Genomic DNA, 26,642 nt, shown 5'->3' with positions numbered 1-26,642 from the left:
GCTCAGAGATCTTGGTCATGCTGAGACCGATCGACGCTCTTCACGAGCATGTCGTCGACATACGCCTCCATTGTACGACCTAACAGTCCCTCAAACAGGGCGTTGATCATCTGCTGGTACGTCGCGCCGGCGTTCCTTAGCCTGAACGGCATTACCCGGTAACAGTATAGGTCATCCAGCGTAACGAAGGACGTCTTGTTCTCGTCCTCCTCAGCCATCATTATTTGGTGGTAGCCTTTAAAGGCATCCATAAAACTCATGAGATCAGCCTCGACTGTATCGTCAACCATTGGATGCATGCTCGGCAAGGGGTATGGATCCAACGGGTAGGCACAATTCAGGTCAGTGTAGTCGATGCACATCCGTCAGGTGGGAGGCTTAGGCACAAGAACAACGTTTGCGACCCAGTCTGGGTACGCCACCGATCGAATGTGACCGATCTCGACGAGGGTTTTAACTTCGTTTTTCACAAAGTCTCGTCGGTCAGTGGAGAGGTGCTTTGTCCTTTGCTTTATCGGCCGGGCTGTTGGGTTGACAGCCAAATGGTGATATATCACAGACCGGTCCACGCCCGGCATATCTTCTGGGCCCCAGGTGAAGACGTTTGAAAACTCCCTTAGGACCGATAGTACGGCGGCCTTGAGTTCAAGAGTCAATCCCCGACCAATTCGAACTGTCCTCTCTGGTCGGCACTTGTGTAGTGGGACCTCCTCTATTTCATCCACGGGTTTGAACTGCTCCCTCTTTCCCCTCGTCGCTCCTCTTGGAGATCGAATTTACTCGAGAGCTCTTGGCCTCCTTTCGATTCACAGCTTTGAGGTAGCAGCTCCTGGAAGATCGGACATCTCCTCGGATAACGCTGACCCCTTTTGGTGTCGGGAACTTCATGCACAGGTGCGATATGGAAATTATCCCCCCAGTCGAAATGATGGTCGGCCGTCCTAGGATTGCATTGTGTACACAGCACAAACTGACTACCACAAACTCCATCATGGTCTTCACTACACGTGGGAACGTGCCGATCTCCACCGGCAAGCTTATCTTTCCTTCCGGGTGGATTGTGTCACCGGTAAAATCGGACAGGGGGGTACTAATCGGGGTGAGCTCGATCGGGTCGAGCTTGAGCTTCTGGAACACATCTATGTAGAGGACGTTTACGCTGCTTCCAGTGTCAATCATAACTCGCTGCACGTCCATTCCTATGGTGTCGATCGTGACCATGAGCGCCTCCGCGCTATTGTCCATTCCCTTTGGGACGTCGTTGGTAGTGAATGTGATTGGCTCGAGTTTCTGCCTTTTTTCTCCGGTCTCTGATCTGATTAGACCGATTGGGAGATGCTCTCTGGGCCCACGACAATCCTCAGGACCGCCAAAGATGACATGGATCACCTACTTAGTGGATGGCGGGCGAGAGGGGTCATTGTCTTTCTTACCGTGGTCCGACCTTTTGAAGATCTTCTTCCACGAGGACTTCTTTCCTTCCTCCTTCTTGTCAGTGAATTGTGTTAATTTACCCGATTAAAGTAAATCCTCGATCAACTGTTTCAGGTATGTGCATTCCTACGTCTCATGGCCCTTGCAGCGATGGTAGGCGCAAAACTTCGACTTATCCCGACCGTCACTAAACGGTTCGGGGAGCTGGATCATATCACAAAACTGGGCGTACCGAGGGACGTCTACCACCGATCGGTTCAGCAGCGTGAAATCCAGTGCCCCACCCGGACCTCGACCGGCTTTGGCATAGTCAGTGACTCGTCGTATGGGCTCATCATAACTCTTCGGGGGGTGCAGGATGAACTCTTGGTACAACGCTCCTGCTTGGATAGATGAGTGAAGGACGTTCACCGCAGTCCGATCAGCCATCAGCTCAACTTCGCCGATCGCACTTTTCCACTTGACTAGGACGTCGGTCAAGGACTCGCCTTCCAACTGCTTCGCCTTTTCGAGGTACGTAAAATGCTTCCTCACTGCCTTTGAGGTCGCAAATTTTTGCACTAACTTCTTCCCCAGCTCAGCGAAGCACGGTATCGATCCGGGCTCTAGCGATTTGAACTAATTTGTAGCTCGCCCGGTGAGAGTGGAATAGAATGCCCGGCACATTACTGCGTCGGTTACGCTCATCATTGACATGTTGCAATAATAGGAGTTGACATGGGCCTCTGGGTCAGCTTTTCCATCATAATCCTTGCTTCCGGGGATCCGCAGGTCATAAGGGTATGGCTGGTTCATGATGTCGGTCGTGAAGGGAGTTCGTAGCAAGGGCGCATCGGCCTCGTTCGATCGTGATCCGTGCTCTTGCTTCCATCTGTTGAACTCCTGACGGACCTGTTGCAGGAGTCTCCTAGCCTCTATCTGCAGGTCATCACGGGCGTGCGGTGGCCCGCTTCGCATGTCTCCTAGATCAGGAGGTACTGACCTCGACCGACCCCTCCTGATGACTGGCCGCCGGTGCGTTCACGGATTCCCGAGCTTCACCGCGGGAACCCAAACGAACGAAGGCACTGGTCTTTTCGGGGACCACTTCGTCTCTTCCCTTAGAGGCACCCTCAAGGCCTAATCTCGACCGGACCGGGCGACGTTCGGACTAGGCTCGGCGGAGCTCGGGTGCATTGGGCACGGGCATCTGTGCATACAACGGGTACACTCCCGGAACGGGTTGGTAAGGGTACTGCGGGGTGTAGAACCTTTGGGGGCTCTGCCAAAATTGGTAAGCGGGATCAAACATCCCGGGCGGGTATGCTGGGTATTGGAACATCATCTGCCTGACCATTGCGGGGAAGGTCGGCCCTTGTTGGATGTCGTTAACTGGGTCGGTGGTTGGGCCCCTCCCCGGAGTGCTATTGAGATCCATCCGGGAATTGAGCTACGAGTGGTGGTCGGAGGAGCTTTCCTCGGCTTCCGCGTCGTTGTGGAAATTCATGAACGGATACATAGCGTAAGGGATCGGTAATTATCGCACTAAGCGGCTTCTCGTACCGGTCCCCATAGACGGCGCCAAAATGATATTGTAAATACGGGTATACGTAGAGTACTGAAGCTTGGGATTCCCAACAGTGGGTCGGGAGGCTCCGGTTCAATTAAATGCCAAAAGTCCTCTCCAGTTGCAATAAATGTCCTATTTATAGGAAGGGGGGGGGGGGTGGGGAACAGGCCCCGGCAGCTCGGCATGGCTGCCACGTGGTGAGCATGCACCGGTCACCTCCGAGGTCATGTAACATCCCGCCACGCAGCAGTGCATTCCTAGCGGACCAAGGGATACGAGGCCAGACACATAGCGTGCGGTCCCCGAGCGGGTAACGAAGGACGGTTGGCACAGGCTCGCGGTCAAACTGCGATAGGGTGTACCCTGGCACGATCGGCTCGGTCGGGTTACCGATCGGCTCTGGCGGTCCCAAAAAGGGTCAGGAAGTCGCCTGAGTGTCTGGTCAGGGTGGGTTCGCAAGTCAAGCGGTCGGGAAGACTCTACCGACCGATACTAGGTATATGGTCACGGGTTCGGGGGTCTATCCCTATCAGAAAGTATTATTTTATAGGAAAATACTACATGTACTCCCATTCTCTACTCCCAACTTTTACTCTCACACATAAAATATTGATGTAGACACTTTTACAGGAGCCCACATGAAAAAATAACATATCAGAGAGTAAATTTGAGGGAGTAAGATTTGGGAGTACATGTAGTAGAACTCTATTTTATATACTATCAAATAATGTACTTTTAGTATATTAGAAATGTACATTTTATTCAGGGAAAGTATATTATCTGGGTAATAAAAGTACATTATTTTGCATAATGTACATTATGTATACAAATAATCTACTTTAAAATATTAAAAATATTTTTTTATGGTCCACATAGCACTGTGTGGACTATATTCCACATAATAATTTACCTTTTAGGGATGGAGTTCTATAAATTTACGATTAGTCAGGCGAAACTAATATCATCTAATTTTTTTTTTTTAAAAAAAATGAAAATTTCTTTTGACAAATGATACTCTCATTACTCCGTTGTATTACTTTTACCTTCCTACGGAGTGGAGATTCCATTGAGTTTAACTGTTCTAGAAGCTATACTTTTGGATTAATTGGCATTATTCCACAAGACACATTAATAAAGAAAATAATGCATGTTAGGGTGAGGTTGAAGATCAAGTATAATATTTTATTATAAAAAATGTGATATTAACTATTATCTAAATATAAAGAAATACAATTATACTTTCACTACTAATTATAATTTTTGATATAATTGTTGATGGAATAATTATGAATAGATCCGGAGTGGAACAATATGGAACAAATCAAACCCGAAACAACGGACGAACCCACACCGAGGTCGGTCGAGCAGACCATTGGATGGTCTTCCACCCCATGGTCTGCCATGCCACGGTCGGCCACCTCGTGGTTGGGCACCCCGAGGGTCGGCCAACTCGAGGGTCGGCCACCTCGAGGGTTGGGTACCTCGAGGGTCGGACACCCCAAGGGTCGGCTACCTTGAGGGTCGGGCACCCCGAGGGTCGGCTACCCCGAGGGTTAGCCACCTCGAGGGTCGGCCGCCTCATGGTCGGCCACTTGGCCGAGCTCCGTCACTGCTGGAAATTATAGAATTTCTGACCACCTGAAAGTGATCTTAAATCAAGTCGAAAGCCTTGTTTCGACCACTTTTGGTATCCGGAAAAACCTTTGTTGCTATTTCCGACCACTTTTTGCTTTCGACTTGATTTAAGATTACTTTCAGGTGGTCGGAAATTCCATAATTTCCAGCAGTGCGTGCTCGGACAAGGAGCGGGGTCTCCGCGTTGTCCGAGTCTTGCAGCGACGATTGCGGTCCATGGCGGTTGAAGCAGCTCCCACCGCGTCCTCCGGGATTATTGGGGCGACATGGAGTATAAAAACCCTCATTTGTGTCTTGTTTAGACATCTCCTACCTTTTATCTAGACTTGTCTTGTTATTACATGATTCCTGTCTTTGTAATAGCACTTTATATACGATTAATACAATATTCATCCCCGTGACGTATATTCGTTCATTATTATCGTTATATTTGTTCTTAGTTCGTTTAATCCTATACTTGTCACGTTCTTTCATATATTTGGGTTTATTAATTCGAACCCCCGGGTTAATATAATCCATCAATTGTAAGTACACTATGAATTCAAAGTCCATTGAAAACATGTTGTATAATTGCGCCTTTGTAGTGATATTTAATTAATTTATTAGGAATTGAACAAGACAATCATAAACAAATTATTTACATTTATAAACAAATTATAACAGAAATCCATACGGCATATATACACAAACATTTTATTGACATTAATTAACAGATTATTATAACATGTTAATTAAGTTGTTAACAGTCTAATGACATGAAAGCTCCATGAAATCCATATGGCACTCTACTTGGTAAGCTAATTACTGCAACTGCTTCACTTGAAAACTTCTTTGCATCAACTATATATACCTGCAAAAGGAAATCAATGGAACTAACACACCGTTTGGTTGTAAAGAGATAATTAGGGGAGAAAAGAATTGGAATTCAGTTGGAAAGGAATTGAATAAAGTGGAATAAAATAAGAATTCAAATTCCATTGTTTGGTCGCCATAAATAGAATTACTAAGAATTTCAATTATAGTGTTTGGTATATATAGGAATTGAAAGAGAAGGAGCTGAGTAATTTAAAGAATAAAAGGTCTTTGTGTTGTGGTGATGATGATGATGAGCAAAGCCACTTAATAATAATAATAATAATACTCCGTAATAATGTACTCTGAAACACAATATATTGAACAGATATTACATTATAATAGAGTCGATAGTACTCAAAAATAATAATGTGAAGCAAAGCAAAGCAACCACATTTATTTGGCAAGTATAAGGAAATAAAATTACCTTATTATTGAAATGTAACATTAATTGCTACGCAAGTATAAAGAAATAAAGTTACGCGTTCGTTACAAGATATAAGTTTTGCCGTGGTGGTAACCGCTTGAATTTGACAATTATTACATTTGCATTGACATGTATGGGTGCAATGTGCTAAATTAGTGTGTTATAATATAAGAATAATTGTAATTTGATTAATATAAGGAAACATAATCTTATTCTAGCATGCAACAATAATTAAAACACTAAAAATAATAATAACAATTACCTACCTGAGATATATTTGTGTTTTCGTTGTGTACAAACATGATAATCCAACCATCATCCTCGTCCACTCCTCCGATTCTTGGAACAAACGTAGCTCCACTGCAAAATGTGTTGTTTGGGAGCATATGGTACTCAACTTTCATCAAATCTTGTGATTCTTTTTCATCCTAAGTCACAAGTACAAATGCTAGCTTGATTATATTAATCATTTAGAATTTTAATTGTCTACTTGTCGGATAAATTCAACAAAACTGATATATACAAGGTGTATCTTGTGATATATGTTTTACCATGGAGGTTTCAAATCTCCAATGCTCAAAATTTAGCTTGGCCAACCCTCCATATTTTGCGATCCCTACCAACAAATTTAAGATGGTCGTAGAAATGTTGAGCATATAATACATTTAAAAATAAAAAAAAAAAAAAACGATGGGAGAACATAAAATTTTCCTACAGTGATATATATATATATATATATATATATATATATATATATATATATATATATATATATATATATAGGAGAGCGCTCAGGTGCGAATGGCTTGTCCAAACAAGAAATGAGAATGCATGTCATCCGTCTACGTATCTAGATCTAATGGATGAAAATATTGATTTATAAAAAAAAATGAGATGGTATTTTCGTAAATAATTGAATATCGAAGTGCAAGTAAAATGTATTACAAGTGCATGTAAAATGTATTATAGGTGCAAGTAAAATTTACACTAAGCATCAATGCTAAGTGCACCTGGCATTATAACTAGGTACATCTATAGTTATAAGTAGTTGCACCTAGGTGCACGAATGTTAACAAGACAAAACTACTTGCACTTGTAAGTGAAAATATGTGCACTCGTAAGTGATTTTACTTGCACATTTTAATTGCAAAGATGTACCAGCTACTTGCACTTATAACACATTTACTTGCACCAAAGTTTGAGTTATTTACAAAAATGCCACCACGTCTTATTTCTTTTTTTTTTTTTTAAATAAGTCTGATTCGTTGATCTAGACACGTGGATGACTGGCATGCATTCTTATTTCTCTCCTGGACGAGTATTCTCACCAGATCACACCTATATATATATATATATATATATATATATATATATATATGGGCGCGCTTAGGTGAGAACGACCGCGTTATGTCTAATTATTTACGAAAATGCTACCACGTTATGTTAAAAATCAGTATTTCTCGTCCGTTAAATCTGGACATGTGGACGAATGTTATGCGTTCTGAGTAATTCTTTCCTGGACGGGCAGTTATATATATATATATATATATATATATATATATATATATATATATATATATATATGTTCAGGTGCGGTTGTGATTTTCATGTGCGCGGTTGTGCGGTTAAATCTAAACCATTGATCTTGCCTAAATCAAAGTCTAGGATTAACAATGATAAAAAAAACGCGCAATGTCAATTTGATCTTTTTGCATCTAAGTCAAATTTAAGGTGCGTGATTTTCCTTGTTATGGTGCGTAATTTTTGTGCTTAAAATGAGTGATTTTTTACTCTGTGATTTAAGGTGCGTCAAGGGTTGAAAACTTAACTCTCCTAATAAATATGAAGTCTACGAACAACCAAACAATAAACAATTAAGAAAATTACCTGAAATAGAGCTAGCTTGCGAGTCAACAACTTGGGTGTAACCAAATTTGTTTCTAACTCCCACAAAATTGTGATTAATCATCGGAAATTCCATCGAGAAATCAGTTCCGGTGAGAATCCTCTGCTTCACCTCTCCGGTATGCATGTTCAATCTCCATTCACACACGCGACAAAGAAATGATTCGTCGTCTGTAGAAAATTTGTCACAATTTTCGTCAATATGATCTTTTGTATGCTGAAAGCCTTTGGAAAACCATTCAAATTTGTCCAGTCCAAAGTCAGGTCCTGGTATAGCCGATTTACAGGCTCTCAATGCTATTACCACCACCTATCACATTAAACTGAAATTTTCTCAGTACTCAAACAAGAAAATTCAAATCATATGGCACACAGTTTTCGTAAAATTGATTTGTTATTTTTATGCGCGAGAAAGTCTATATTATACCTTTCAAACTCATCTAAAAAGGATGGAATTATATATATATATATATATATATATATATATATATATATATATATATATATATATATATATATATATATATATATATATATATATATATAATCCGGATCAGGTGAGGACCTAATCTTAGGTGAGGACGTGAGAACTAATCTTGTGCGTTTGTTTTTTAATTTGGATGGTCCAGATTTGAGTTCTTGAGATGACATGGATTGATTTTTTTGTTAAAGTGGGATAATAGTGTCTTTTTCTATTTTTTTAAGTGTGTACGCATGTATAATCCTTGGCCAAATTGATTTCCTATTTTCTTGGATCATCACCGTTGCAATTTGGAGCCGCGATTTCTTCATCATTGATTGAGTGTTCGCCCATGCAAACTAATCAGTATTTTTTTTATTTTTTTCGCTTGTTCTTTTGAGTATAATATTGTCTATATTTGGATTGTCGTGTATATGTATAAATGCCTGGATAGTACGATTGTGCATTCGTGTGTGCTGATTGTGCAACCTAGTGTTGTAAGTTGTGCACTATAGGCTAGGGAGTTGTGCATTATAGCACATAGTTCAATGCATCGTAGAACATTGGATGTTCACTGTGTGATTTTTTGGCGGGGTTTGAATGCACAACAATGAAGTTATTGATGCACAACACACAGTATAGGAATGCACAACATTTTGTATAGGAATGCACATATTTTAATAAGACTGATTTACCTTAAATTTATATATTTTAATATTTTAAAGGGATTTGTTTTCTTAATCCGTGTGATTTGTTTCTTTTAATCTCAATCATACATCATTCTGATTTAATGGTCTAGATTAGTCCTCACGTCCTCACCTAAGATTAGGTCCTCACCTGATCCGGACTATATATATATATATATATATATATATATGGAAGGGTTCCGGTGCGGGAGGGTTTCCCGTGAAGTTGTGCGGTTGGATGCACATTAAACATTAACTGATGCACTTTAAGTACACAACACAAACACATTAAGCACACAAACAAAAACCTTCAGAACACAAACTCACGCACGTTAAGCACAAAACTCACGCATCTTAAGCACAAGCCTCGCGCATGTTAAGAACAAGCCGCACGCACCTTAAGCACAGAACTCAGGCACCTTTTAAGTTTCAACAACTACGCACATTAAGCACAAACACATGCACGTTAAGCACAAAACGCACGCATGTTAAGCACGAAACTCACGCACCGTAAGCACAAAACTCACGCACTTAAGCACAAAACTCACTCACTTAAGTTTTTAACAATAACTCACATTAAGCACAAACACACGCACATTAAGCACAAACCTAATGCACATTAAGCACAAGACTCACGCACTTGAAGTACAAAACTGACGCACGTTAAAACCGCACAACCGCACGGGAAACACTTAAATGCACTGGAACTTAATTATATATATATATATATATATATATATATATATATATATAATTAGGTTCAGGTACAGTTGGTGCATCCATGTGCGGTTGTGTAGTGAGAGGAGAGCCATTGTCACATCTAGGATTATCAAAATTATAAAAAAAAAAAAAATACGGTGGCAATTTGATAATTTTTGCATTTAGGTCAAATTTAAGGTGCGTGGTTTTTGTACTTAAGGTGCGAGAGTTTTGTGCTTAAGGTGCGTGGGGTTTGTGCTTAAGGTGCGTGGGTTGTGTACTTAATTTAATGTGAGTAGTTGTTAAAACTTAAGGTGTGTGTGTTTTGTGTTTAAGGTGCGTGATTTGTATGCTTAAGCTGCGTCAGTTGTGTGAAACTTAAGGTGAACCATTTTGAAACCTTAGGTGCGTGGTTTGTGTTCTTAAGGTGCTTTGTTGTATGCTTAAGGTGCGTGGTTTGTGTTCTTAAGGTGCGTGATTTGTGTTCTTAAGGTGTTTTATTTGTGTGCTTAAGGTGCGTGGTTTGTGTACTTAAGGTGCACTATTTTAATGCTTAAGGTGCATCCTTCGCACAACCACACGGGAACCCTTCCCTGCACCACAAAACACACCACACACTAAAAAAATCCACCACACCTCACAACACCTAATGGTGTATTCCGACCACTTTGTGGTGAATTTATGCGCACCAAATGGTGAGTGATCGCACGGCCGCACCAGAACTTGACCATATATATATCGCACACACACACACATATCCCTTACACATAAGGGTGTAATCAAATCGAATCAAGTTAAATATCTTACTATTCGATTCAAATTCGAGTATTTTAAGAACTATTCATATTCGTATTCGATAAATATTCGAATATAAAATTTTATTCATATTCGATTCGGTTTATATTATTCGAATATATTCGATTCGACTTGAATATTCGAATTTGAAATGCTTAACTTAATATTTTTCCAAGTTCTTCAAGAAATTAATAAGATAAAATATAATAAAAATTTAATTTAAAATAGCATAAAAATTTTGATTACAAATTTAAGTTTTAATATATATATATATATATATATATATATATATATATATATATATATATATATATATATATATTCGAATATATTTGAATATTAATCGAATCAAATATACTCTGATTCGTATAATTCAATTTCAAATCGATATATTCAAATTCGAATCACGAATCGAATTAAAATATTTGATTTGTTTATATTAGGACTATGTTATCCATATTAGACTAGGACTATGTTATCCATATTAGACTAGGACTATATTATTCATGTTAGACTAGGATTCTATCTAGTATCTATATATTCGCTTTTTGTACTCTCAGACATTATGATTGAATACAACACAATCTATATTCTCATCTGGTATCAGTTTCCAGGTTTTATCTCATGGAGCTAGGGTTTAGCGCTTAAGAGTGTTGGTAATTACAATTGTTGGTTGATGTGGTTCCATAATTACAATGAGCACTTGTAAAGGTTACCGAGAACCGTGTCAAATTTGTAAAGGTTTCGGCCACACGGGAGCTAATTGTTTATGGCGCTATGATGAACCGAGTCAAATTTGTAAAGGTTTTGGTCACACGGGAGCCAATTGTTTTTGGCACTATGCTGATCCATGTCAAATTTGAAAATGTTTCGGTCACACGGGAGCCAATTGATTTCGGCGATATTCAGGGGCTCAGGGTTCTCAGCGTTTTGCAACCTCCCCGGCTCCTCAGGCGAATGTGTCTGTCTCTGGTGAGAATGGTGATCACACAGGTCCACATGAGTGGTTCCCAGACACTGGTGCTACGAATCATGCTACACATGATTCGTCCTTGATGACTTCTGCAACAAGTTATAATGCCCCGGAAACTTTGCGAGTCGGCAGTGGTACAGGTTTGCCTATTGTTAATGTTGGTTCTGCTTCGTTAGCCACTAATTCTAGATCCTTTACATTGCGTGATGTTTTGCATGTCCCTGGTCTCTCTACTTCATTATTATCTGTTCAGCGTTTTGCCAAAGATAATAATGTTTTCTTTGAGTTTCACCCTCTTTGTTTCTTTGTGAAAGACACTTTGACCAAGAAAGTCTTTTTTAAAAGGCATGCGTCTGGAGGTCTTTATTCCTGGCCTACGTCTTCTCCTGCCCCAGCTGCCTTTGTTGTTGCGCGCTCGTCCTTCGTTTGGCATATGCGGTTGGGTCATCCGCACTCTCGAGTCTTACGCAAAATTTTAGTGCCTTCGTCTGTTAGTACTTTTAATTCGAAAGATCTTCCCAATGTTTGTTCCTCTTGTCAATTGGGAAAATCATCTCGTTTTCCATTATCTCGTGTTGAAACTACTAGTACACATCCTTTAGAATTAATATATTCTGATATTTGGGGCCCTGCGCCGTTACTTTCTGCGAATGGCTTTAAATATTTTGTGTTGTTTGTGGATGATTACACACGGTATATATGGTATTATCCGATGCGTGACAAATCTGAATTATTTGGCATATTTGATAAGTTTCGGTCACTTGTTGAACGTTCTTTTTCTCGCAATATTATTTCTTTTCAATCTGATTTAGGGGGGGAATATAAGAAGCTTGGTTCCACCCTTTCTTCTCTAGGTATTCGTCACAGGCAATCTTGTGCGTATACTCATGAACAGAATGGACGGGTGGAGCGCAGGCATCGTCATGTTGTTGAGACAGGACTGTCCTTAATGGCTCAAGCATCTGTTCCTTCTCGTTTCTGGGACTATGCTTTTGAGACTGCTGTCTATCTTATAAATAAAATACCCACTCGTGTTTTGTCTGATGAGTCACCACACTTTCGTTTGCATCGTACTCCCCCATACTACTCTTACTTTCGGGTATTTGGTTGTTTGTGCTTTCCTGTTTTGCGTCCATATAATTGAAATAAGGTACAATTTCGTTCATCTCCGTGTGTCTTTTTGGGTTACCCCTGTCTTATCGTGGCTATTGTTGTTTAGATACTAACACTAATAAGGTTTTTATCTATCGCCACGTGCGATTCGATGAGGCTGTGTTTCCTTTTGTTTCTCCTATTGCCTCGCAGGTTCCTAAGCCACGGTTCGAACCGTGGGCCACAGCACCGGTTGTGCCGAGCCGAAGAATGATGTCTCGGCCACTTTTGTTGATGGCACTCGGTAGATTGACGAGCCTATGTTGGCTTCTGGCCATAGTGACGGTGCTGGTCACGAGCAGTTCGCATCGAGTGAGCGGACTGTCTCGGACCAGCAGGTTGAGCAACGCGGCAGACCGCGCGGGTGTCCTCGGCGATCCACTTCGCCTCCTCGATTACATGGCATGAACACTCGTAGCTCGGGTCTGCATCAACATGTTGCCTTAACCACTATTTCCACCGTGGTGTCTGAGCCTACCTGTTACTCTCAGGCGGTCAAGTTTCCTGAGTGGCGTGATGCAATGGACGCAGAGTTCAATGCCTTGGTTCATAATCATACATGGCATCTTGTTCCTTCTCAACCAAGTATGAATGTTGTTGGTTGCAAGTGAGTTTTCAGAAGCAAACGGAAGGCCGATGGTTCAATAGAACGTCATAAAGCACGGTTGGTGGCCAAGGGTTTTAATCAGGTTGCTGGAGAGGAATTTTTTAAGACATTTAGTCCTGTGGTTAAACCTACTACGGTACGTCTTCTCTTATCTTTAGCCGTATCGCGTGGGTGGTCTATTCACCAATTGGATATCCACAATGCTTTTTTGAATGGCGAGCTAGCTGAGACTGTTTACATGCGCCAGCCACCTGGTTATGAGGATCAGTCATTACCTGATCATGTGTGTTTGCTTTAAAAAATCTCTCTACGGTCTCAAACAGGCTCCACGTGCATGGTTCACAAGGTTACATGATTTTCTAGTCTCTGTGGGCTTTGCGCCTTAAAAGACTAATTTGTCTCTTTTTATCTATTCTCGTGATAATGTTCGTCTTTATTTCTTGGTGTATGTTGATGACATTTTGATTATGGGGTCTGACTCAGACCGTGTTACTGCTCTTATTGATAAGTTGGCACTTGAGTTTATAGTTCGTGATATGGGTGTGCCTTCTTTCTTTTTGGGAATTGAAACTGTCCCGTTATCTGGTGGTATGCTTTTATTTCAACAACGGTACATGAAGGATATTCTCAAACGTGCTGGCATGGTGGACTGTAAGCCAGTGGTCACGCCTGTCTCTACCGCGAAAGCCGCTGACAATGTTGCCACTCCCTATGCCGATCCAACACAATACAGAAGCCTTACTGGTGCTCTCCAATATCTTATGGTAACTCGTCCTGATCTGTCTTATGTTATTAATCTATTGTGTCAACATATGCATGCTCCCACTACTACGTACTAGGCCTCTCTAAAAAGAGTCATGCGATATGTCAAAGGCACCCTGCATTTTGGTATGCGTATTTCTCCGTCTGCGTCGATGGATATTCACGCCTATTCTGACTCAGATTGGGCTGGCGATCCGAATGATCGCAAGTCTACTAGTGGTTTTGCTGTGTTCTTGGGGAGTAATCTTATATCTTGGGTTTGTTCGAAGCAACGAACAGCGACACGTTCTTCAACTAAAGCAGAATACAAGGGTCTGGCTGATGTATCTGCGGAGGTTACATGGCTTGTTTCTCTGCTACACGAGATCGGCATCCCACCTGCGTCTCCTCCTTGACTATGGTGTGATAACTTGGGAGCTACTTACTTATGTGCCAATCCAGTGTTTCATGCCCGCACGAAGCACATTGAGATTGATTATCATTTTTTTCGCGATAAAGTAGCCAAATAGGAGTTAGAGGTGCACTTTATTTCAACCAAAGATCAACTAGTAGATATCTTCACCAAGTCTCTTTCGTCTATTCGTTTTAATTCTCTCTGTGACAAGCTCAATGTTTTGGCTAGCCAACCTTGTGCTTGAGGGGGAGTATTAAGACTATGTTATCCATATTAGACTAGGACTATCCATATTAGACTAGGACTATGTTATCCATATTAGACTAGGGCTATATTATTCATGTTAGACTAGGATTCTATCTAGTATCTATATATACGCTATCTGTACTCTCAGACATTATAATTGAATACAACACAATCTATATTCTCATCGTTTACACTCCTACTTACACACACGCACATCCCTTTTTTTCAATATGGGACTAATGTTCCATACAAGCCTTCCAACTCCATTTTTTTCTTAACTCGAATGAATATACTTTAATAATCAATTTTTCATCCATTCTTTTTTTTTTTTTTGGCATGTACTCAATGAAATTAAGCATTTCACGTAAGAGAACCCAAATACTCAACTAAAATTAGGAGTAAACACCACTAAAAAATTATATTACAAAATAACCCCTTTAAATGGACTTTCTGAGTCAAATTTTCCAACAAGAAGTTGCTACCTATTTCCCACCACCTTAAAAATTTGACAAAATTGAAGAAAATTTCTTATCTTTTTGACCTCTATTCTAGGTGGTCACAAAAAAAAAAACAAAAAAAAAAACAAAAAAAAAACAAAGAAAAAATAAATAAAAAAATCAATACCTGTGGACAAAAAAAAATAAAAAAAAATCTTATTTCTAACCATTTTAGTGATTAGAAATTTCAATCACTGTTTTTTAAATTTTCAAGATGGCCAAAAAAGTAATTTTTTTTATCAAAAATCTTAGAATTTTGACCACTTCTAGTGGTCGAAAAAAAAAACTATGAATACACAAGGGATTGGAATGATTAGATAGCATGCCGCCCTCCCCTTTCCCCCGTAATTGATGATCGATTACAATAAATTAAGTGACTAATGTAACAATTCAATAAATGACTAACAACTTATAAACAACAGGACTAAGCTAGATATTAGGACTATTAGGACTCTATTATCCATATTAGGCTAGGACTATATTATTTGTGTTAGACTAGGATTCTATCTAGCATCTCTATATATTCGCTCCCTGTACTCTCAGACATTATCATTGAATACAACACAATTATATTCTCATCTGGTATCAGTTAGCCAGAGTTTTCTTTTTCAACATTCATGTTCCTCACTTCGTAGCAGTAGCCGATGGCATCAAACCAAGATACATCATATTAGAAGCGGTCCGGTCAACGACGTGACGTTGATGATCCGTGTCAAATTTGTGAAGGTTTCGGCCACACGGGAGCCAATTGTGTTTGGCGCTATGATGATCCGTGTCAAATTTCTGACCGTTTTGGTCACACGGGAGCCAATTGTTTTTGGCGCTATGATGATTCGTGTCAAATTTGTAACCGTTTTGGTCACACGGGAGTCAACTGTTTTCAGCGTTATTCAGGGGCTCCGGGTTTTCAGGCTAATGTGGCCGTCTCTGGTGATAATGGTGATTCCAACGGTCCTCATCAGTGGTTCCCTGACACTGGTGCTACAAATCATGCAACGCCTGATTCTTCTTTGATGACTTCTATGACAAGTTATGATGGCCCGGAGACTCTGCGAGTCGGCAATGGTACATGTTTGCCTATTGTTAATGTTGGTTCTGCTTCGTTAGCCACTGATTTTATGTCTTTTAAGTTACATAATGTTTTGCATGTCCCTGGTCTCTCTTCTTCTCTATTATCTGTCCAGCGTTTTGCAAAGGACAATAATGTTTTCTTTGAGTTCCACCCTCTTTGTTTCTATGTGAAAGACATTTTGACCAAGAAGGTTCTTTTTAAGGGACATGTGTCTGGGAGTCTCTACACATGGCCTTCGTCTTCTGCTTCCCCTGCTGCATTTGTTGCTGCACGATCCTCTTACGTTTGGCACATGCGGTTGGGGCATCCTCATTCTCGAGTCTTACGTAAAATTTTAGCGTCTTCGTCTGTTGGTACATTTAATTCTAGTGATCTTCCCAATGTCTGTTCCTCTTGTCAATTAGGAAAATCTTCTCGTTTTCCTTTGTCTCGTGTCAAAACTACTAGTACGCATCCTTTGGAATTAATTTATTCAGATCTTTGGGGCCCTGCGTCTGGCTTTAAATATTTTGTGTTGTTTTTGGATGATTACACTCGTTATATGTGGTATTATCACATGCATGCTAAATCTGATTTGTATGCTATATTTGATAAGTTTCAGTCACTAGTTGAACATTCCTTTTCTCGCAAGATTATTTCTTTTCAATCTGATTTAGGTGGAGAATATAAAAAGCTTGGTTCCACTCTTGCGTCCTTAGGTATTCGTCACAAGCAATCATGTGCGTATACTCATGAAAAAAATGGCAGGGTAGAACGTAAGCATAGGCATGTTGTTGAAACGGGACTAGCATTAATGGCCCAATCCTCTGTTCCGTCTCGTTTTTGGGATTATGCTTTTGAAACTGCGGTTTATATAATCAATAAAATGCCACTCCTGTCTTATATGATAAATCTCCTCATTATCTTTTGCATCGGTCTCCTCCATCTTATTCATATCTGTGTGTTTTTGGGTGTTTATGCTTTCCAAATCTGCGTCCCTATAATCGCAACAAACTACAATTTCGGTCATCCCCTTATGTCTTTCTAGGATATCCTCCATCTTTTCGTGGCTATCGTTGTTTAGACACTAACACTAACAAGGTTTTTATATGTCGCCATGTGCGATTCGATGAGGCTGTGTTTCCTTTTGTTGCTTCTGTGGATTCGAAGGTTCTAAAACCACGCCCGGAGCTGTGGGGTGTTGCACCAATTGTTTCTGGTGGTGATCCGACTATTGTCACGGCTCGTGACCCTCCTGCCGCGCCCATAGCCACTTCTGACCACCACTGCCAGCAGCATGCTACTGCCGAGCCCGTGACCGAGTCTGAGCGGACAGTCACGGACCAGCCGGCTCCTAGGCCAAGAGGCCGGCCTCGTGGTCGGTCTTGTCACGTGCCCTCACCCGTTCGCTCTCATGGAATGAATACGAGAAGTTCGGGACCACATGATCATGTTGCTTTATCTGCTGCTGGCCTGCTGCTGTTACTCCTGAACCTACATGTTTTACTCAAGCGGTTAAATTTCCTGAATGGCGGGATGCAATGGATTTGGAATTTAATGCCTTGGTGCACAATAATACATGGAGGCTTGTTCCCTTTAAATCAGGTATGAATGTAGTTGGATGTAAATGGGTGTTTAGAACCAAGAGAAAGGCTAATGGTTCGATTGAGCGTTACAAGGCTCGGTTAGTTGCCAATGGATTCAATCAAATTGCCGGCGAGGATTTCTTTGAGACCTTTAGTCCCGTTGTTAAACCGACTACGGTACATCTTCTTTTATCCTTAGCTATTTCTCGTGGATAGACTATTCGACAGTTGGACATACACAATGCTTTTCTAAATGGCAATCTCGCTGAGACGGTTTATATGCGCCAGCCCCCTGGTTATGAAGACAAAACGATGCCCGTGCACGTTTGTCTCCTTCAACGTTCTTTATATGGGCTTAAGCAAGCTCCCCGTGCTTGTTCACTCGTTTGCATGATTTTCTGGTTTCTGCTGGTTTCTCACCTTCCAAGACGGATGTCTCTCTATTTATATATTCACATAGCAATACTCGTCTATATTTTCTGGTTTATGTGGATGATATTTTGGTTATGGGATCTGATCCGGCTCATGTGACTGCTTTTATTGACAAGTTGGCTCTTGAGTTTAAAGTTCGTGATATGGGTGTGCCCTCGTTTTTTCTGGGTATTGAGACCATTTCGTTGTCTGATGGCATGCTTCTGTATCAACAACGGTACATGAAGGATATTCTAAAACGAGCAGGTATGGTTGATTGCAAGCCCGTGGCTATTCCGGTTTCAACCACGAAGGCCGAGACTGATGTCGTGATGCCATACGCTGATCCCACTCAGTATCGCAGCTTTGCAGGTGCTCTGCAATATCTTATGGTAACTCGGCCTGATCTTTCCTATGCAGTCAATCGTTTGTGTCAACACATGCACTCTCCCTCTACTGCGGATTGGGCGGCTCTCAAGAGGGTGTTACAGTATGTAAATGAGACACTACATCTTGGTCTTAAGATTACGTCTTCTCCTTCTCTAGATATTCATGCATATTCTGATTCGGATTGGGCTGGCAATCCTGATGATCGCAAATCTACTAGTGGTTTTGCTGTATTTTTTGGGACCAATCTTGTCTCATGGGTTTGTCGAAAACAACGTACTGTGGCTCGTTCATCAACTGAGGCTGAATACAAAGGACTGACTGATGTCTCTGCAGAGGTTACTTGGCTCGTCTCTCTAATGAAGGAAATCGGGTTTGCGCCACCTTCTGTGCCCAAACTTTGGTGTGACAATCTGGGAGCTACTTATCTGTGTGCTAATCCGGTGTTTCATGCTCGCACCAAGCACATTGAGATCGACTACCACTTTGTTCGTGATAAAGTCGCGAAGAAGGAATTACAAGTCAATTTTATTTCTACCAAAGATCAGATAGCGGATATTTTTACTAAGTCTTGTTCGTGATAAAGTCGCGAAGAAGGAATTACAAGTCAATTTTATTTCTACCAAAGATCAGATAGCGGATATTTTTACTAAGTCTCTTTCTTTTAATTTTTTTTTTTTTGAATGCTACTAGCTCTATTACATTGTAGTATCTGTTCATATACTTTCTCAACCTACTGAAACACAAAGAGCTAATAACGCCTCCACTGAGGCTTGAACTCACAACCTTCCTAATGGAAGTCCAACCCGGGTACCATTGGACCACATAGTCCTGGTCTGTACGTTTTAATTTACTTCGTTGCAAGCTCAATGTTTTGGCTGACCAACCTTGTGCTTGAGGGGGAGTATTAGCACTATTAGGACTCTATTATCCATATTAGACTAGGACTATATTATTCGTGTTAGACTAGGATTCTATCTAGCATCTCTATATATTCGCTCCCTGTACTCTCAGACATTATCATTGAATACAACACAATTATATTCTCATCCTAGAAACCTCACAAAAAATTTATTCGGGATAAATGTCAAATCTCATAATTTTAGTGTGTCAACCAACCCCACCTTTATGTTGTGGCATTGTGCCTTTATCACAAAATTAATTAAAGAAAAATAAGACCAAACTAAAAAGACATTAACAATATTGTACCTCGTCATTATGTTCAAAGGAGTTTATGACGTGAAACACACAGCATGGTTCCACTTCAAACCATCGGATTGAATCAGCATCACCATAGCGTGGCATTACTCCTATTCTCGCATATCCCTCCTTCTCATACTTTATTAATCTGCTTACAACAACATTAATTAATAAAAATTGCACTTTTGGTCATTCAGTTATATCCGTGGCACAAACTTAAGTTATATGCGTGAGTGCGTGACCATCTTTAACCCTTAAGTTTCATTATGCACGAAGTGTCAATTTTAGTCATTCGGGGACTATTTCTACCACCAATTTATCACTTAATAAAGTGGCTAATTTGATCCTTCCAGGACTAAAATCGTCACTCCATGCATAACTTAGGAGTTAAAAGATGGTCACACATATAACTCAGTGACTAAGTCTGTACCACGGGTATAACAGGAGGACAAAAATACAATTTTCCCTTAATATTTCACAAAATTAATCTCAGTTAATTATTTTTTAATTAAAAATTTCTTTGTTTTCTTTTTTTATTTAGTTATTGTAGTTGTTTGTGTGTACGTGGTGTTAAATATATTGTGCATTAAAAAATATATATGTAGAAGTACTCACGGGCCTCCCCTAATGAGTCGCATTATGTTCAATGTTAGCGGGAAATCCATGATCACATTGTACCTGCAAATTAATTGTATATATATAAATCTCCTCCCAAAAGGTTGAATCCCTTGTATATATATGTCTAAGCTTATGGTTGGACGGTACATTTATATTTATATATTATATATTTAAAAAAAAATCTTTATTGAATTTCATATTATATGATTATGTTACACATCAAATGACTTTGTCTAACTAACTAGGAAAAAAATAAAATAAAATAAACAAGATACCTTTGTGTAACACCTATTTCATGACAAAGACTACATCTGTTGAATCTGAGGTCTGCTTTGTGCATTATTTTCTTTCCATCAGCTGAGAATAAGTATATTAAAAAAAAATTACATTAGAGCTTTTAAAGAAGAACAATATTATTTTCCTCCGATTTTACCTGCTACTGTTAACATCCTACCACACTAATAAAACTTTTTTTTATTTTAGGCTACCGTGAATTGATCAACTTCATACTACATTAAAAAATGAATATACTTTTTTAATCAAAAAAAAAAAAAAATCATATATTGCCACGTAAGGAAGCAAAATCAAGAAGGGAATATAGCATCACTCTTTGAAACATATTACATTTATTTTAACTTTCTAATTTTTCTTTTCTCAGTCCTTTGTTTTCAAATTGAAAAAAAAATGCACAAATAAATACATTTTCTGTTTTCCTTTTTTTTTTTTTTTTCTACAAAAATGTATAAATACTTTTAAGCTGTAAACACATATGTTTTACGGAATATATGTTTTTTAAAAAAATTAAAGAAATAATGTACCTGAAATTATTCCAAGCATAAAGTAGGGTTTCTTTGGCTCAATCCCCATTACAACTAATTCTCCAGTGCCAGGGGCTTTCTGCGTAAATTTACAAGTCAATCAACCTACACTTCTGGTTAAACATATCATGATCTCTAGAGTTGTTTTATTTAAATTATTTACAATTTTTTTCTTTTGTAATATTTAGTTTAGTTTTAATGGATGAAGCTTATATTATATATTTAGAAATCACAAGTACTATTAAATAAAAAAATCAAAATTTTACAAAATTATAAGAGTAATAAAGATCGATAATAAGCAAAAAAAAAAAAAAAAAAAAAAAAAAAAGAAAAAGTTTATTTGTCCTTCAGTAAGTTGAGAAAGTATGTATGGACAGATACTACATTGTAACAGAGTCAGTAGTACTAAAAAAAGAAAATGTGATAGGTAATTAAAAAGAGACAGAAGAAGAGTATTATTTATATATATAGACGGACTACAATATCTTAGTCAAGATTACACTTGTTGAAACTATATCTTTTTAAACTCATTTTATATATGGAGCCTGTTATTAAAATGTAGTGCTAACTAAGAGGGGACTATTATATATGGCAAATTATGTTGTGCATCCGTATGCATCATGCATGGTGCATGGTGCATGGTGCATACGGCTGCAAAAATGATGTCGTTTTGCATCAAAACACGCATCCTATTAAAAAAAAAAATCAGTTTCGATTCCCAGCAACAACACATTATGTTATTCATTTTTTAGTTCATTCATTCTGAATTTTTAGTTATGAAATTCTGGATGTATAGTTATGCAATTCTAGATGTGTAGTTATGAAGTTATAGATGTGTAGTTATGCAATTCTGGATTTATAGTTATGAAGTTATGAATGCGTAGTTATGCAATACTGGATGTATAGTTATGAAGTTATGAATGTGTAGTTATGCAATTCTGGATTTATAGTTATGAAATTATAGATGTGTAGTTATGTAATTCTGGATGTATAGTTATGAAATTATGGATATGATGAAATTATGGATGTGTATTTATGCAATTCTGATTTTTTATCTTTAAGTTAGACGTCAAAACGACGTTGTTTTTGCATAACGATTGATTATATATATAATTTCACTTTCACTATTAACTAAAACGTTTGATATAATGATAAATGTTCAATCTTGAGACAATAATGTCATCTATGCACGTGTTTTATGGAAGCATGACATAAACATATGAGTTTATTGTTTTCAAATTAAAATATATATATATATATATATATATATATATATATATATATATATATATATATATATATATATATATATATTAAGAAAACAAAAAGTGGGGGTTGGAAAGTACTATACCTTTGGATGGCTAGTGAAAGGTCGATCCCAAGATCCATTTAGGTTCCAATTACGCAGCGTTTCAAGAGAAAAGATGTCTATCTCTTGGGGCAAGTGGTTCTCTGCAATTGAGTAATACTTGTTTGAATGCTCAAAAACATTGGTATTGCTTAGATACTTGTTCACTTCGCCAAATCTCAACTGCAATTGCAAAACCATTTAAAAGTTGCTATATTAAGAAATTCATTGTTTAGTATAACACACACACACAAATATATATAGAGGCAAGATCAAATAAGAACATGGTCTTCTATAAAAAGTAAGAATTAGTCTCAACCGTCAATCATTATTCATTAATTATTGAGAGATTTAGTAAAAAAAATAAATAATAAGAGCCAAATAGGCCATCGAACTGCACACGATAATGCAATTAGGCCACTGAACCTAAAAAAAAAAATAATCAACAATTGGGTCCCTAAACTAACCAATTTAAAACAATTCTTCCAATTTGAAAGTTTCTAACAAGTAACAGGTCATCATCCCAAATTAATTATTTTTAAAAAAATAAATTTTAAAAATTAATATTTAAATTAAAAAAAAAAAAGGACTCCGCTCAGAGATGAAGAAACCTTCTTCGTCTCCAGCTGGTTTCTTCGTCTCCACAACCGGAGACGAAGAAAGTTTCTTCGTCTCGGCTGGAGTCCATTTTTTATTTATAATTTAAATAATTAATTTTTAAATTTTATTTTTTAAAAAATAATTAATTTGGGAGGATGACCTGTTGAAAAGTTCAAATTGAAAGAATTGTTTGAAATTATTTAGTTTAGGGACCCAATTGTTGGTCTTTTAGGTTCAGTGGCCTAGTTGTATTATCGTGTGCAGTTCAATGCCCTATTTGACCCTTATTCAAAAAAAATATATATATACGAGGTCAATTTTATAACTTTTTAAACCCTTTAAGAGTGGGATTCATTTTAATTATGACAAACTTGAAAATTTATTAATGGTAAGATCTTAGTCTTTGATTTTTCAAGATGAATTGTGTGGATGTGTTTATATATTTTTTTTTTTTATAAGGGGAGGTGTTCTCAAGAAATAATGTACTTTCAGTATTTAAATAATGTATTTTATGTACCCAAATAATATTTTTTTATTTGTGGTCCACAGAACTAAGGCAATAACAAGTCCTCATCCCTGAGTGAGTTGGGCTACTCAAAATACATGTTTAAAAGTGGCCAATTCACCTTTCATTAAAAAAAAAAAAAAAAAAAAAAAAAAAAAAAAAAAAAAAAAAAGTGGCCAATTCAACCTCACCTGTATTTTGATTGGCCCATGCCCGGATTGTCCCATTTCGACAGTTTTACTTGATAACCACGTAAAAGGATCAATAAAGACTGTCAAATTGGTCAGTTTGAGTTTCTGGTGATGTAAAAGTTAGGAAATCAATACAAACTGTTTTTTTTTTTTTTTTTTTTTTAAACAGTCAATACAAACTGTTAATTATTAAATTATACTTAATAGGTTTTTATCAACTATAATAATTGTAATTGAGTTATATTCATCTGTTACCTCGAAATTAAAACAATAGTGTTTCATTTGCAAATTGAAAATCTTACCATATTTAAAAGGTAAGCGAGCACAACAGCAAGAGAGTCACCTTCAATTGCGGGAAGAAAACCTGGTTTCTTTCGAACTTTTTCCAGGTTGAAAGTATCTGTTTGGACGTGTTTGTTTTTGTACGAAATGTTCCAGGCAGCAGTCCGTCTATCTTTGACCAAGTACAAACCATGAAGCATTCCTTCTCCTTCTATCCAAACGTGGCTTGACTTCCCAAACATAGATTTCGTCGACTTTAATCCCCCAAATAGAGGGTTTGGGCCTGCAAATTAAAGCATTATCTTTCATGTTCCATTTATATGTATTCTTGAGAGAGATATATGCCATTTAGAAGTGAGAAATAAAAGTAAAAAACAAAGGTTGAAGGTGACTTTAATTTGTAATTACCATTTCTTACGTAAACTCCAATGGGGAAATCCTCAGGAATTTTCCCTTCGATAGTAGTCACCCCAACAGCTTCTCCGATCTCTTCCACCGGACAAAAATTACTCTTTTTTTTTTTTTTTTTTTTTTTTTTCGTTTAAAACACACAAAAAATATGATACCTCAGTTAGTTTTATAACTTTAATTTTCCTAAATATGAAATTACTAATCTTAAAATGTATGTAATACAATATGAATATGGCAATAATGTTGGTGTCCGAGACACAAAAGCCAATCAATACGAGGAGAGTTAGAGACAACCTGCGAGGGGAGTAATGGTTGGTCTACAAATTCAAAAGTTGAGTCCACAAAAGCCTCTAACACTCCCACACAAGTCTTCTTAATCATAGTTGGAACATGCTTTACCAAGGTTGTAATGCGCTCCAACTCCTTTGACAATGGCTACAACCATCAGATACAAATTGTTGAGCATATAATATACAAAATATAAATGTACGTGCAATTTCAATCATTATCAGTTTATTAAACTCTTAAGTTGAAATAGTTGAACTCTTGTTTAATATGTCACCCTATAGTTTAAATTTAGTGAGATGCGATCAATGTTACAAAATGCGCTAGTCACTAATCAGGCGCCCAGGGGACGTCTAGCGCCTAGCTAGGTGGTTGAGTAATTCGAGTATATCATTTCTCAGGGTTGTGAGTTGTTAGATTATTATAATCCCATAAACTAGTCAACTACATATGTTAGATGGTTAGTTGAGTACATGATTGGATGAATATAGAAGAGAATCTAGATGCCCAGCTCTAGACTCCTAGTCGGCCAGCCAACTAAAAGTCGCCTAAGGCTTAAATCTCCTTGGCTTAGGCGGCCGCCTAGACCAATTTTTACAATACTGGACGGGATATATATCTTTAAATTCAAATGATTTCTACATGCACGGAGGCAGATGAAGATTATTTCAAACTGCAGAAAGTAAGATGAGAAGGAATTGTATGTATGTAGTGTAATTTACCTTGACTTGAGAAGAAGACGATGATGACAACAAAGCTCTTAGATTATCAAGTTTCATAGGGGTTATTGAAGGTTTGTGTATGTTGCAACTTACTTGAAGTAATGCATAGTTCTTAGTGCCCATTTTACCTCTCCCCTTTATCTCCCTCTCCCTGAAATAGAAATGAATTTCTTGTGATTTTCAGTGCCTAAACACAAGAAGATAATGTTCGATTTTGGATTTAGTCATGACTTCTAGCACAAGGGTTTTAAAGAAAAGGACCTTACCTAGTCCAAAAAATGGCATCTTTTGGTTGGCATTTACAGTATCTTCTCTTTGGATGCATACATATATGTGGACCGAATATATATATTTTTTAAATAAACTAACAACATGACTATAGTCTATAATATATATATTTTGATAATAGGTAACATATATGATATTGTTGGGCGCGCGGTAGCTTAGTGGGCTGAGTCAAGCATCCTACCATTGGAACTGTTACGCAAGTATAAGAAAATAAAATTGTGTTTTCGCTACTAGGTATACATTTTGACATAGTAGTGAACTCTTGATCCTAACAACGGTTAGACCAGGTGCTAGGAGAGGATTGGGCAGGTATTTGGAGAGGAGTTGGGCATTCTTGGGCGACGGTTGGCACTGACTATTACGCATGTTAAAAGAAATAAAGTTGAGCATTCGCTACTAGTTATACTTTTTGGCACAGTTGTAAGTGCTTAATCATGACAATTGGTAGAACAGATGCTAGGAGGGGGATTGTTGGTCAACTGTTGGCGCTGATTGCTACACATGTATAGTGAAATAAAGTTGCGTCTTTGCTGATTGCTAAGCAAATATAAAAAAAAAAAAAATAAAGTTACATCTTCAATATTAATTAGCTATAACTTTTGGCGTAGTGTTAAATGTCTGACTCTAATATTATACCTTTTGGTATAGTGGTAAATGCTTGACCATAACATTATAAATGTAATTTGATAATAAGTAACATATATATATATATATATATATATATATATATATATATATATAGTGGCATTATATTACTTTGGTAATAGGTAGCAGGCAATGTATGACTGGCATTAGCATAATACAAAAGTCTTTTGACATTTTTAATTGGCATTATGGATGCCTGAAAATCACCTACTGATGTCAGT

The 26,642-nt window shown here is 38.2% G+C and overlaps 1 protein-coding gene across 1 annotated transcript; it reads right to left on the bottom strand.

The window, feature by feature from the left end:
* Positions 1-5,297: 5,297 nt before the first annotated feature.
* Positions 5,298-25,685, bottom strand: LOC109162353 (carotenoid 9,10(9',10')-cleavage dioxygenase 1-like). Its single transcript, XM_019311075.1, has 13 exons — positions 25,489-25,685; positions 24,776-24,916; positions 24,479-24,581; positions 24,091-24,353; positions 22,496-22,675; positions 21,145-21,223; positions 20,602-20,683; positions 20,324-20,386; positions 19,718-19,856; positions 7,785-8,112; positions 6,449-6,513; positions 6,164-6,325; positions 5,298-5,468 (listed from the first exon to the last, which is right to left on the bottom strand). The coding sequence occupies exons 1-13, from the start codon at positions 25,609-25,611 to the stop codon at positions 5,358-5,360; spliced, it is 1,839 nt and encodes a 612-aa protein (XP_019166620.1). The 5' UTR covers positions 25,612-25,685; the 3' UTR covers positions 5,298-5,357.
* Between the last annotated feature and the right edge of the window lie 957 nt (positions 25,686-26,642).

Source organism: Ipomoea nil, unplaced genomic scaffold (genome assembly GCF_001879475.1).
Source record: "Ipomoea nil cultivar Tokyo-kokei standard unplaced genomic scaffold, Asagao_1.1 scaffold2939, whole genome shotgun sequence".
NCBI classification, from domain to species: Eukaryota; Viridiplantae; Streptophyta; class Magnoliopsida; order Solanales; family Convolvulaceae; genus Ipomoea; species Ipomoea nil.
Note: the sequence above shows the minus strand (reverse complement) of the source record. Positions and strands in the feature narration are given on the sequence as shown.

Coding starts and splice junctions, on each gene's coding strand:
- LOC109162353 (XM_019311075.1), bottom strand. CDS start 25,611: ATGGGCACTAAGAACTATGCATTACTTCAAGTAAGTTGCAACATACAC. Junction 24,917..25,488: donor CGTCTTCTTCTCAAGTCAAG/GTAAATTACACT, acceptor TGATGGTTGTAG/CCATTGTCAAAGGAGTTGGA. Junction 24,582..24,775: donor AACCATTACTCCCCTCGCAG/GTTGTCTCTAAC, acceptor AAAAAAAAAAAG/AGTAATTTTTGTCCGGTGGA.